The following is a 13653-nucleotide window of genomic DNA, read 5'->3' on the forward strand; positions in this document are numbered from 1 at the left end:
TTAAAATTGATAGAAAATCAAATCAAAAACTTAAAGTAATATCATCTATTTACGTCGATGTTGGTTCCATTTGTTTGAAATTCGAATCTAAGCCAAGCATGTAGATTATTACAACAGAGAAGTGTCATATAACATAAACTTTATTGTTTGTCATCTGTTGACAATTGGTAATGATGACGTAGATATAACTCCTCGTATCTTTCATTAATATGAATTGGAAGAATGGGGAAAGTCTCTAGTGTGGATAGAAGAATTTAACAGTGAACAATTATTGGTAGAATCTTTCTTCAGTCTATAGGATTAGTAAGCCTTATCGATTCCTTCTTAGTAGGTAGGGCCATATAAAAGGACAACTCTTCGTATTGGTGGAAGCAAGTGCGGTCCAAACAAGCCCTGGCCAAGAGGAGAATTTAAGAGAACTGGGAAGCAACACGGGGAAACTTCTAAGAAACTGTTGGCACTTCACTATAAAAGACAGACAAGAACACCAATCCAGTTAACAACAAAAAACAGTTTAATAAACATCATGTGGACCATAACGGAAAATCTTATTTGTTTTCTCTTAACTCTCTGTTTAACTTTTGCGGCCGACGAACAGGTAAGAATTTATATAGTTCTGACTTCTTTAACTTTTTTGTTTTATCATATTCTTGCTAATGCTTTTGTCCAGCTGATATTATTGTCTTTGAATGAAGGATATGTTGGTGAAACTTTTTCATAAATTTATAAAGTTTACAAAAGTTCCTAGCGTATCATAAATTGATAAATTGAAACAAGATTTAAAATGTCGCTAAAAGTTATCTTTAATGTTTGGATTATCTCAATTTTCCCAGAATCTACACGTTGTTTAACGCAAATACAATGCTGATTTACAAAATTGCATAATTACATGCACTTTGTCTTTAGCATGGACCCTGTTTCAAATACGCACTAATGGATTTCGAGATATAGCCATACTAAGCATTTTTATCGTTAAAATTAAGACTTGGGAATCCGAGAAAATCTTTGGTTTTAAAATATATATGGGAATGTGTTCGTTTGGATTTTTGTCAGTTCGTTAAGGTTTACTTCGGGGCATACCAACAACAAACCCGTAGTATTAAAATGTTTTCTCCCAACCTTGTATTAAAGATCAGTTAATAATTATATTAAAATACATCTTCATAAAACCGTCTCCTACAAATATATCGTTTAACAGATAACGTGAAAATATTTTTATGACGCACAGTGGGTTTTTTTTTAAATTTAAGTTTGAACAGAACAGTAGGACGTTAAACCTCATTTCGGTTCAATATACACGATTTAAAACATGATCACAAAAAAATGAAATAACAAATATGCGAACATGTTTGTTACGGTACATAAATAGATACATAAAATAACTGTCGAGTGTGTCAAATAATGACGGCTTAAAAATAAAGTTTGGTGAGGGTTTCTGTGATATGTAATTAACACCAATAACCACGACAGGTTGTATTTCACACAAGATTAGACAACACAGACGTTACAATAGAAATTTTAATTACGATATGTTACTCTCAAATTGTACATAAATATTGTGTTGACTAGAAAATAAAATTCCATTCCATTCTAGATTGTATTAGTAGAATGTTTGAGATAATATATTGGCAGATGTCTGAAAGTGCTGATCAGAACTATGTTGTTTTTCTTAATTGTTTTAAGAACCCTGGTTTATTGGGTTTGTTCAGGCAGGTGTTTTAACATAGTAAGTGAGCCACGCTAACCTTGAGGTCCCGGGTTCAATCCCGGTGTTGGCCGTGAAAGTTCCTAGTGATTTTTCGGTGTGGTTTTCTCTTAGCAGTGGGGCAGGGCGAAGGGTTTGGCAAGGAATGACTTCTAGTCGTTCGGATGGGCCGGAAATTAGCGTGTACATAAAAGAACCTCTGGAATTTGAAATAAGAGTAGGCCGTACTGCCGCTATCCGGGCAAAATTTCTCCCATATCACACTATATGGCATGTGCCCGCCGTCTTCATTAGCCCAGTCGGTACAGAATAGTAGGCCGTTAAACCCCATTTCATTTCATTTCGTTAACGGCAAATAACAAAGTTTTCGTTTAGAAACGTCCGTACTTGCTTCAACGAATCTAATTTTGGATCAAATTAGACCTTAAACTCGGATGGCAGTAATAATACTTTATCCCTTAGGTTGTTTTTGACCAAATAAAATTAAAGATATACACACTCACTTTAGGTATTGTCACCGATCTGGGTTTCATGAGTTTTAGTTTTGTATTACTTGATAGCAATATCTAGTTCAGTCGCCCACGTTCATCTTATATTGTATGTGAAATTGGAGACAAAACTGACTGACAATCCATATACTGATATATAGAGTTTTTAAAATTCAATTTACGAATCTTATACATTTCATTGCGGTTTCCAAGAAGTTCGAAGCACACTCATCTAAAACTATTTACAGTAAAATATAGATCACTGCTTGAATTAATATGACAATTTTAATATGATATAGAATTAACTACCAGTACATTTTGTTTTTGTTGAAGTGATAAAGCCTTTTTAAAGAATTCTTATGTTTAATCATTAGCCAGATTGGAACAGAAACGTATGACGTTCCATTTCATTTCATTTCATTCATTCCATACATGGGCGCGTCTTTATTGCCCGATTGGGACAGAAACGTATGACGTTAAATCTCATTTCATTCATTCCATACATGGGCCTCGTCTTCATTAGCCCGATTGGGACAGAAACGTATGGCGTTAAATCTCATTTCATTCATTCCATACATCTGCCCCCGTCTTCATTGCCCGGTTGGAACAGAAACGTTTAACGTTAAATATCATTTAATTCATTCATTCATTCCAAACATAGATCTGATCTATACCCAAAAAGCAACATCGATAGGTTATTTTAATTTTATCATGTTTATGTATTGGGATAGAAAATTGTTTAGTATCTGCATTTCATTTTCTGACCATTTCTTTATTCAGGTGGTATTTCAACGATATTCAAATCATATCTTGGTGGAAGTAATTTTGTCTGTTAACACATTCCGCAGTTGATAGGCTTTAATTTCCTACGCTCGTTCTTCATTAAGGTTGTGATGGTTGACTAGTCAGATCATTAAACTAGCATATCGGCGTGGAATATCTCAAGCCACAGTTTCCATTTATCATGAGTAAAACCCACGGAACAGACTGGGAAAATTTTGTGATGGGACTGCAGTAAGCGTAAAAGATCCTTTAGAAAATAATAATAGTAAAAAAAAAGTAGATTGGAACGCCAATTCTATTATCCCATTTACGCGGACATAATGGCGGAATGGCTAGGTGTTACACATAGTGTACAATTCACCTCTATGTCAGTTTTAAAACGCGATCTAAGAACTGTGTATACATGTAATTTCGAAATAGGTTTCGTCAAAATTCGCAGCATGGGATCTTCATAAAATAGCATTCTTCTTTAGTTCCAAAACAATGTTAAAATATTGTTTATTATTTACTACACGTGCTTTATCTTGATGTCATTCAACTAATTATTACAATTAATTAAACTGATTACTGACATGAATAAAACTAATTACTCAACGATGACGGTCTCATAGACATCATTTCCCTATAATAATCGCTTTATACAGGTAACAATGTCCAGGCATGTCTAAGATAACGACAACAAAACATCCAACACATACACCTGTACAGAAGCCTAATGGCGACTATGCAACTTGAAGACTCTAACCTGATTTGAATACTACTGAATCCAAACAGAGAGATTAAATAGCATTGATAATTTTGATATTATTTTCATAATTAAATGTTAAATCAGAGTATTATTAGCGTGGATAAAGCCGGGCGAATTTGACATTTTCCGAAAAACGTAAATCACGCACAGTTACTTTAAGGACTGTATAACTTAAGCTAATAGAAAACCTTTAATAATGTTTAACGAAACAATAACATTATTGATAAGTAGGTGCTTATATCTATAGAAGAATGACAACGCAGACATCTCTTAAAGGTTAAAACTAAAGTGCTTTTAATTTAAGAGATGTTTTGTTGTTATCAAAGAGATCTATTTGACGATATTTAGAATAATCGTATAAACATATCAAGTGGTTGCTTATGTTGTTAGTTAGCAAGACAAAATCGAAGTTCTGGAACATTCCACAGTTATTAATGAAATAGTTTTACAGAATGAAGTGGCGTACATTGGTAATTTTGTAGTCCATTTTATTATCTGCGGATTGTACTGCATTGAACAAATGTAATTTAATTTTGCATTTTTTAATTCATAGGAAAGTGAATATTAGGGTATGGAAGCACTAATAATATGTGTCCATATATATCTATTTGAATGGGGGCCCTTTTTTTCTAAATCTGTAATCAAATGTTAATGGAAATAAGATCTTATTTTATAAGTTTTTATTCTTTAGAATATTTTTAAATATTCATTGGACAAGGGCTGTCCCACATTTCATAGGAAACCGTAAAGTCGGTTACAGTAAACATATCATGTCCAGAAATAGCTTGTTTATCTTGTCCAGAAGTTTAGAATTAAATTATTGAGCAGTTGGCGTATCTTTTTAGGGAATTTCATTCTTCAGTTGCATGAGTGATGAAGACACGGTTATCCACGCACGCACTTATGGCAAAACGATTTTATTTCTTCAAAAGGAATACCAAAATAATTACAGTTTTTAAGACACCTTCACACAGAATAAATAAGTTTTATTCACTAACATATATGAAACGGCTCCTTTCATGTACATTACTTTCTATGTGCTCTATGCATCCCACATTTCGTCTGGACATTGTTGCCTTCCTAAATGCTGTCCAGTGATTGTCAGACGGATGCCGTGAACAAGAGAAAATTCTCTTCCCGTTTGGGAACATTTGATAATACTTGTTTGTGTCTATTCTGATATTCGGCTGAACTCTTTTTACCGGAGTTCTTTCGTTCATGTGTGAATTCCCAAGCTGGTGTCCGCTTGTCCGCCGTGAATGTCAAGGGGCCTGACAAACGTATGCGTACGGTAACACCAATGTCTGACAATTTTCCTCATAGTAAGCGACGTCTTCATTAGCCCAGCTTTTGCAGAAAAATACGGCCTAAAAACCCATTTCCTTTTATTTCATTTACTGTGACAATGCATTGTAAGTTTCGTATTCTATTTCTATTGGTTTATTGTTTTGTTTGGCAGTTGATAACTGTCAAATGGCATTAATCATATCAATTCTTGATACAAGAATTGTACTTCCTTGTACATTGATCATTGTGGTGCGTTTCTTCACAGTCAAGCCACACAGATATCCCGACACAACGGCGCCTAGCCCATATTACATTCCATTCTGTTGGATGAATATATGACCTCTTATTGTACACATCCGTCCATTCAATTATTCAGATGTATCTTAATTAAGCTAATAATCAGTTCATTCATAAGATAACATTACAGTTACTGGTGATGTTGATGACTGACGATGTAGTCGTATAAGAAATAAGATGTTAATTAAAGAAATATCAGGAACCGATGCCTCAATCAACTACTCAAGATTGAAAATTGCATTTCCTCCCATTTCCGTTATTAACCAACTTTCCACTCGTCTTTCATATTGATCAAACGTTTGTTTTGCTCGGTAGATTGAAAAATCTGATATATACTGACTAAAAACAACACACGTTTCGTTAATTTGATCATTGAAATGAAATCAAAACCAAATAAAACAAACTAAACCGCACTAAAGAATAATAATGCCGCCTACGTTATTCAAGTTCCATATTGTCATTTGTTAAGCTAACTTTCTCAGTCAGATTAAGGGCAAAAAAGTTAAAAAAAACAAGCTCAGCACGTGTCTATCGTCTCGGATGAACTCCTTTTCAATTTTCCACTGCTCTATACGTAACTCGATTTATAATTTACATCTCGTGAAATGTCATTAAATAACTCAAAATCTAATAAGGAATCATTTTTATGGTTACCAATGTGAAAATGAAAGGAATTTGTAACTCAATAATATAAAGCAATACGGTTCAGCAATAAGACTGGATAAAGATACTGGTTTATCATCTAATCACAAAAAAAATCTTCTTAATAATTCAAAGTGATATTGCAAGCAGTAAACACGAACTAACAGCATGTACTATTAATATCTGTGTAAATCTGCAAATCTTACTCCTTTAAAATGTACTGATTATAATAGTCACGAGTTAGAGAAATAAGCATAGATTACAAAACTTCAGTCGAACCGAACCACATAAAACATGGAGAGAGAGAGAGAGAGAGAGAGAGAGAGAGAGAGAGAGAGTTTAACGTTCACTCGACACAAACTAGGTCAATGCAGGACTAACACATGGTTCAATTTTATTTCCATAATTCGCTTGCCCGTATAGGGGTCTTTAGAAGTGGGAGGACACCGGAGGACCTGGAGAAAACCCACGAGTTTGGACAGGCAACCCTACTCCTTGTCACGTACACGCCAGTTGACTCAATGACAGACCTTATGGTACAGCGCACTCGGGTTAACCATTCGGCCAGGCACCCCCCCCCCCCCCATAAAAATGTGGAGTAAACAAGCCAAAAAAATAAAACGGAATTAGACTGGCATATAGCTATTGAATAAATAGTTTAAATCACACAATTAAAAGAAAATAACATTCAAGATATTAAAACAAAAAAATAGTTCCACATCATTTGCTTTAATTTATTTTTAATGAAGTTGGCTGGAATATAAAATATTCCTTATGAAACAATACAACAAAACAATATACTAAATTATCTTTTTTTAAATAGACGATGTTATCTGCATCTAAAAGAAATGCTTATGGTTATTTAAATGTCAACCCGATTATGCGTACTATATTTACCTCATTGTCTATAATTATACTATCTGACATGATATTATAGAACAATGGGAGTGGTGATTCTACAGAAAAAGGGACCGAGGAGATCCACAAAGGAGAAATTGTATGTTGGGGATAAGACCATCAACCTATAAAACCATGTATAAATCTGCATAACGATTTTAAAAGACAGCCATGTCCATGTTCCAAGGCAAAGCAAGCGCTTATTAATATATACTCTTCAAAAACAGTAGGGGATATTCAGAAACAATACAAAACTGCGGAAATGCAATGCTGTTTTTATTAGAGGTAACCAGTGTATGTTAATAACGAGTCAATTGCCTACACGAACATAAACAGTTCATATGGGCGGCTTATCTGACGTCCCCATTTCACTCGCAAATAGATACACTGTCAAAAGGGGAAATGGACGTTTTTGATTCTTTGTCTTAATAATGAGTAATTGCTCACCAATCCTCAGACATGCTCCTAATCAACCGTCCAATCACGATTTGAGGTAATCTGACCCACTTCTCTTGCAGTGCCACGGCCAATTCTTGCAGTGTTGTCGGTTGACGTTGAAGTCGACGAACAAGTCTCCCGATCAAATTAAACGTAACACACTAAAGCAAAGATACGCTAAACAGTAAATCTTATGCAAGAACCGATAGGAAAGCAAACATGGATAGGATAAACCAGCAAGCGGCAATTTTCATCAAACCTTCCTTGAAGTGTCAAATTTCACAAAGAACCCCTCCCACGTGTATGGCGCAATTGCGTGTCACACATGCAGTTCAGTGGTTCTGTTAAGGCGAAAAGTTTTTCATCTGTGAACATACACTCAAAGCATGTTAAGTGTCCATGACTATTTATCATATCACAACCTGCATAGGTATTTGCATTTGAATATCCCCTACTTTTTTTTTTGAAGAGTATAAGATTCGAGCCGAACCTCCATTTTCTGTATCGTCCCAGTTTCTCTTAGTTTGTCAGTTCAAAGAGTATGCTATCCGTTTCCTATACATTTGAGTGCGTAATTTTTATCATACAACCACTGATGGACCGACAGAAATAAGCTCGATTTGATAAATCTGTACATTTTCTATGATAATATTTCTAACCGTGTCAAAACTAAATAATTAAGACGTGGTATTTAATTATCTTACTGATATATTCGATATTGTATCTACGTTTTATGATATACAGATCTGATTAATATATATGATATTTTAAAACATATACAGCTGATATGGTGATTACGCCAAATGACATCTCATCTGATGACGTGTATTCGGCTGTCCATTTCATGTACATTTCATATTTATTTCAATGATTGATTCTCGTATTTATGAGATGTTTCATTATTTGTACTGATTATCATATAATTAATCAAAAATTATTCAGATTAGTGACACAACCTAGTGATCAATGTACAAAAAGGACCCGTTCCCCCGGATACAAAACCATAGAGTCATCTATCATAAAATATTTTATATCGAAAGGCTATTTTAAATTAGTAATCCTCCCTTTGTAATTCAAGCCGTTTACTTTGATGTTTTTGTTTTAAAAAGTTTAGTAAACAGATAGATCAACCTAACTGCTTTACCAAGAATATGTAGAACAAACAGTACGCGAAAACAGTACTTTGTAACATGCGTAAGGGTGAATCTTGCATTTTGATTGGTCATTTAGACACTGTCGATTGGACAATAACACCCCTCTCTTTTAGTAATTTATTTTAAAATGATAAAATAGCATGTTACAATGTCGATAAACAAAAACGCGTCTTGGGTCCTAATGATCTCAGGACATGTCTATTGGACAATTACACCCCTTTAAATGCAAAAGAGGATTTGTTAATCTCCTAAATACAGAAATTAATATTAATATCAATCCAGAAAATCGATCATTTAAAACTATAGTAATCGTGTAGTATGTTTCTTTAATTTTAAGTGTGTTTTCTGGTGAAGCTGGAAGGCGAATCCGGCGGCATTTATTAAGGGTTGTACACGCAGAGAGAAAGTGCTACTAATGCAGTATCCCAGTGGTGCATTTTAAATAATTTACATAGATTTACACCATGTACATGATAGGATGATAGGTGTGTTTTATTACATTTAAGTCGAATCTGGAATCAAAATCAATAGATAGTATTCATCTGTACACTTTGAAGTGTGATACTAAACGACCTATTAAATGGAAACTTGTGTGGCGTAAGGCGAACTAACTTTTTCAATCTTTGTTTATTCAATGAGAACCAATGTTTTCAAAAACTTCATTGCACTATAAGCACGCTATCCACCCCTGGTGTAATGAACTAAAAATATTATACTAGGCGTTGTAACCTTAAACTGGGATGCATGGAGGGGGTGGGGTACAGTTACAACCCCTATTGTAATACGTGTTACACTTAGACACTATTATACCAGGGGTTGCTAAACTGTTTAATATTCTTCAAATTACAAGCATCTCGGGGCTTTTTGCGTTTTTGAAGACCCTTAACTTTACTAATAAATGTAACTACTGTCGTCAACAACTACGCCTACCCGTCGACCGCCGTATTTTATATGAACACCATTTTATATTTTGTGACTTGACGATTAAGTTCCTTTAAATACCATCGGTGTTCTGTTTAAACTCATATTAACAAGAGCATTAAGTGTAATCTTAGAAACACAATCAAGCAAGAAATAAAATCTAACAACCAGCAGGAAACTACTGTCAACTTCAGCTGAAATTACCTTCGTGGATGTTCGTGGTATTGGCTTATGATGTGGCCTTTCATGCAAATGGCATCTTTGTCACGGTATTCCAAAAGCAAATACTTTGTAAGACGTCCGTCAAACTTCTAATTAAAGGTGGCATTACTTGGCTTTGTATAGAATGGTTATAAACATATTGTAGAGAGGTATAGGTGTATTTTAAGTTTCTACTAGAAGTTCTGTTAAACGTCTGGTAGATTTATGTGTCGTTCTTAGCTCTCGCACCGACTGCTCTTTTGGACTTTTTTCCTACACATCTGGAGTCCGACGAAATGATACTAGGTTTAATTAACTCGAAAGTTTTTGAACAACCAGATTTGCCCACAAAATGTGTGCTTAGTACTTTGATAGTTTCAAATATTGCAGTTTTTACTATCTTTCACTATGCCGTTTTTTGGTTCTAATAATGTTTGCATAGTGATCAGACTGGCAGCAACAAAATCATTATCATCACCACATGCAGACTATATAGTCATAATCATTTACTCAATCATCATTATCATCAACACAAGCAGATTATAAAGTCATAATAACCAACACAATCATACCCAATCATCATTATTATCAACACCAACACAGGCAGACTATATAGTCATAATCACCCACAATCATCACCATTATCACAAACCCAAGCAGACTTTTTACTGTCACCATCATCAGTACAATCAGATTTAGTCACTATCACACTTCGGAACACAGGCGGACCAAACATTTTCGACGTCCGCGACATCAGACGACCTCAACCCATTATGAATACTCTCGTAAACGTTAGCATCTGGATAAGGATAGCGTGTGAAAATTCTGAAATAATTCATATATTATAGTGAGGGTTGTTTCGGTTTAGTTTCATAATTGACATATTTTACCCAAACTGTAAATTTAAATAGAATTCTTGCCTTTAAAAGCTTTAATTCTTCAATAAAAATCGGAAGAATCGGTCGTTTAATGGTAGTTTAGAACAGTGTCAATTGACAAATTACTGTTCGATTGGGTTTTTGTTATGGTTAAGTGCTGGAAAAAGGCTTTTCTTAACTTAATCATGCCAGAACGGGACATGTGGCGAAGTGGGCATATTTTACAAATGCAGAGATATTTAAGGAAAGCATTAAAATCTACTCCCGAGTGACAAATGACTGACGCAAATGAAATTGAAATCGGGTGAAAAATTACGTTTCTAGTTACTTAGTTGAATTTACGGCATCGGAAATAGACTCTAATATCAGCATGTCAGTAACACGCGTGTCCGAACATCATTTCTGTCAAAGTTAATGTGACGACTTCTATTTGCATTTCTATCTGTAAGTATTACATAACTAGTAAATGACAGCTCCAGGCACATTTCTCAAACATCGGCAATATTTCGAGACGGATAACATCATGCGAACAACTTTCACAATTAATGGGTTCCAATTATAGTTTTTTTTTTAATTTAAATGGGTTCCTTATCATAATTATGAGAACGTATCACAACTAGCAAAGGCCAATTCCAGTCAAATTTCTCAAACATCGTCAATAGTTCGGGACGAAAAATATCTTGCGAACAACGTTCATAATTATAGGGTTTTTAAAAAAATCAATTAAATTCCTTATATTGATTATAATAATGTAAGAGCGCATCATAACTAAGGTCAGTTCAAGGCACATTTCTCAAAGTTTGACAATATTTCAAGGCGAATAACATCACGCGAAGAAAGTTCCAAATGTATGGGTTCTTTAAATCATTGAAATAAATTCCTGGTAATAATGTGGGAATGCATCACAATTCTAGACACATTTCTCAAATATCGTCAATATTTCGAGACAAATAACGTCATGCTAAGTACATTCCCAATATATGGGTTCGAATTATAGGTTCTTTAAAACGTTGAAATATATTCTTATAATAGTTCTATTGTAAAAGCTATATCAGAGAATGGTGCAATTATCAGTTGGTTACAGGAGCATGAAATTAACATTTCCTGAGTAGATATTACTATTTAAAAGTACACGTACTTCCAAAAATAATGTTTTTCCAGTGCAATAGAGACCAAAGGGGAAAAGCTCATTTTTGGCAACAGCAATATTTGGCCATGTAGAATACGACCAATCTTATCCAGCCGAGAGCTCAACTCTGCCAACGGTATCTGATTAATTTGAACTGGCTGCGAGTGTCGTTTCAGAAACACTTTAAAAAAGTTAATTCCTAACAATTTGTGGAGATTGCGACCCCCAGATCAGACACGTCATAAGTTTTATCTTCGTAGACAATTCGGATTGCGCATATTCTTTTGTCACTCCCAATAGACACTAGACACGCAAGCAACTTTTAGCAGACCTTCATTGAAAATGGACTGTAGCCTTTAGACTTTGTGGGTGATTTATATCGGCATGATCAACACCGAAGACGATATTGAATAACAGAATATGCAAATAACGTCCATGATATGATATGAGCTTTGTTTTTGTCTGCCATTTACCGAACTAACCAGACACATTCATTTATCACAAGATGTCCATTATGCTACAATTATGCGGAGATCACTCTGTATCTTCAGACGTGTTGAATAATATATGTATTCGTAAGCTGTACAACCGGTGATATGCCAACCATATCCAACTTACTTTTGAAAGTCAGTTTGTAGACTCGAAAATGCAGTATACTAAAAACACGTAAAAAGTCATTGATTTAGTGAACTTTTACTAGTCGAGTGTATATTTGAAGCTGGGGTTATTACGAGTTGAGTTTCATGAGAACATGTCTGGACAGTTGTTAGCTTTGAATGGTATGAGAACGTGTCTGGACAGTTGTTACCTGTTGAGTTGAATTGTGTCAGAGCGTGTGTTACAATTGGGTTGTGATGTATGGGAGCGTGTGTGGCCAGTGTTACTTGTTGAGTTGTGTTGTACGAGAGTGTGTGTAAACAGTTGGTATGGGCCTGTCACACTACAACGTTTTAGACAACTTATTCCGACGTATGAAATATTTATCCAAGAGGCTAGCATACGCTGAAGCTGAATTTAAAAAATCAAGAGGGTGCTCTTTTTGGACGCATATATAACGTACTTTAAACGCGCTGAACGAATATATAACCTATGATTAACGTATGAGTAATTTATTCATAACTTATCCTCAACGTAAACATAACTTATACAAGCATATGACGGCGTGTGCCCAGCGAATTTTTAGCGTTCTTGACTTATGCGGAACTCATGCACAACGTTAGTCTAACTTATGCATATAGCGTGTTGGAGCGTATATCGACGACCACGTGACGTCAGATATAAAAGCGGGGGCTCTCTAGAACCACAAGTCATTGTTGAAGTGGACGTCGTTCGATCAACATGCCTCCAAAAAATCAAGGAAAGTTGCAGGAAGGGGCCGACCTAAGCAATCTTCATCCTTACCACCTCCACGTCCACCCTCGTCCCCATCTTCATCTGACCACCATTCTGACGATGATAGCCAATATCGCCCTCGTGCAGGATCCAATGCGTCCTCAGTAGTAGCTGTGGTGGCATCTGAGACCTTGATGTCCTCTCAAGCCCTTAAGGAAGAGCAGGCCTCAGCCTCCTCTCACGCCCCAAACAAGCTAAAGCGGGCCAAGAAAAATCAATATACCTTAGATGCTTAGGAGGAGAAGTCCATTCTTGATTTCCTGCAGGGGAACCCAATGCTCTGGGACATAAAACTCACAGACTTTAGGATGACAGAAAAGAACGAGTTCTTTCTACGTTGACCTCTTCTCCTCCTGATCCTATTGGCTCGCAACGTGTATAGTGCCAAGTCAATCAGGTCATTTTGATGTCGTAAAACGGTCATTTGGTACTCCCGTCGCAGCCTCTCAGGGTCCGCCATGATTGTAGACCTCTGCGCATGCTCATCTCTACACACGTTTCAAACACGTTCAGTTAGTTCTAAGGACGTCAGAAGTACGTTGCCTATAGGTTAGAAATTAGTTACGCGTACGCTGCTCAATTGCCTTGCTGGTAGCCGACGTATGTCAACTTATGACTAACTTACATGTAACGTGTGTGAACGCGTGCATAATTTACCTGTGGCGTACTTCTAACTTACGCCTAACGTGTAAG

General features: G+C 35.6%; 1 protein-coding gene across 1 annotated transcript in view; it reads left to right on the forward strand.

Annotated features, from left to right (window-relative positions):
• The first annotated feature begins 350 nt into the window (after nucleotides 1-350).
• Nucleotides 351-13653, forward strand: part of LOC126828326 (orcokinin peptides type B) — a 39628-nt gene continuing 26325 nt past the window's right edge. Inside the window, exon 1 of the mRNA XM_050558015.2 lies at nucleotides 351-598. Coding sequence (XP_050413972.1) covers nucleotides 527-598 — 72 coding nt within the window. The 5' untranslated portion in view covers nucleotides 351-526. The remainder of the gene's footprint in view (nucleotides 599-13653) is intronic.

Source organism: Patella vulgata, chromosome 7 (assembly GCF_932274485.2).
Source record: "Patella vulgata chromosome 7, xgPatVulg1.2, whole genome shotgun sequence".
Lineage (NCBI taxonomy): Eukaryota > Metazoa > Mollusca > Gastropoda > Patellidae > Patella > Patella vulgata.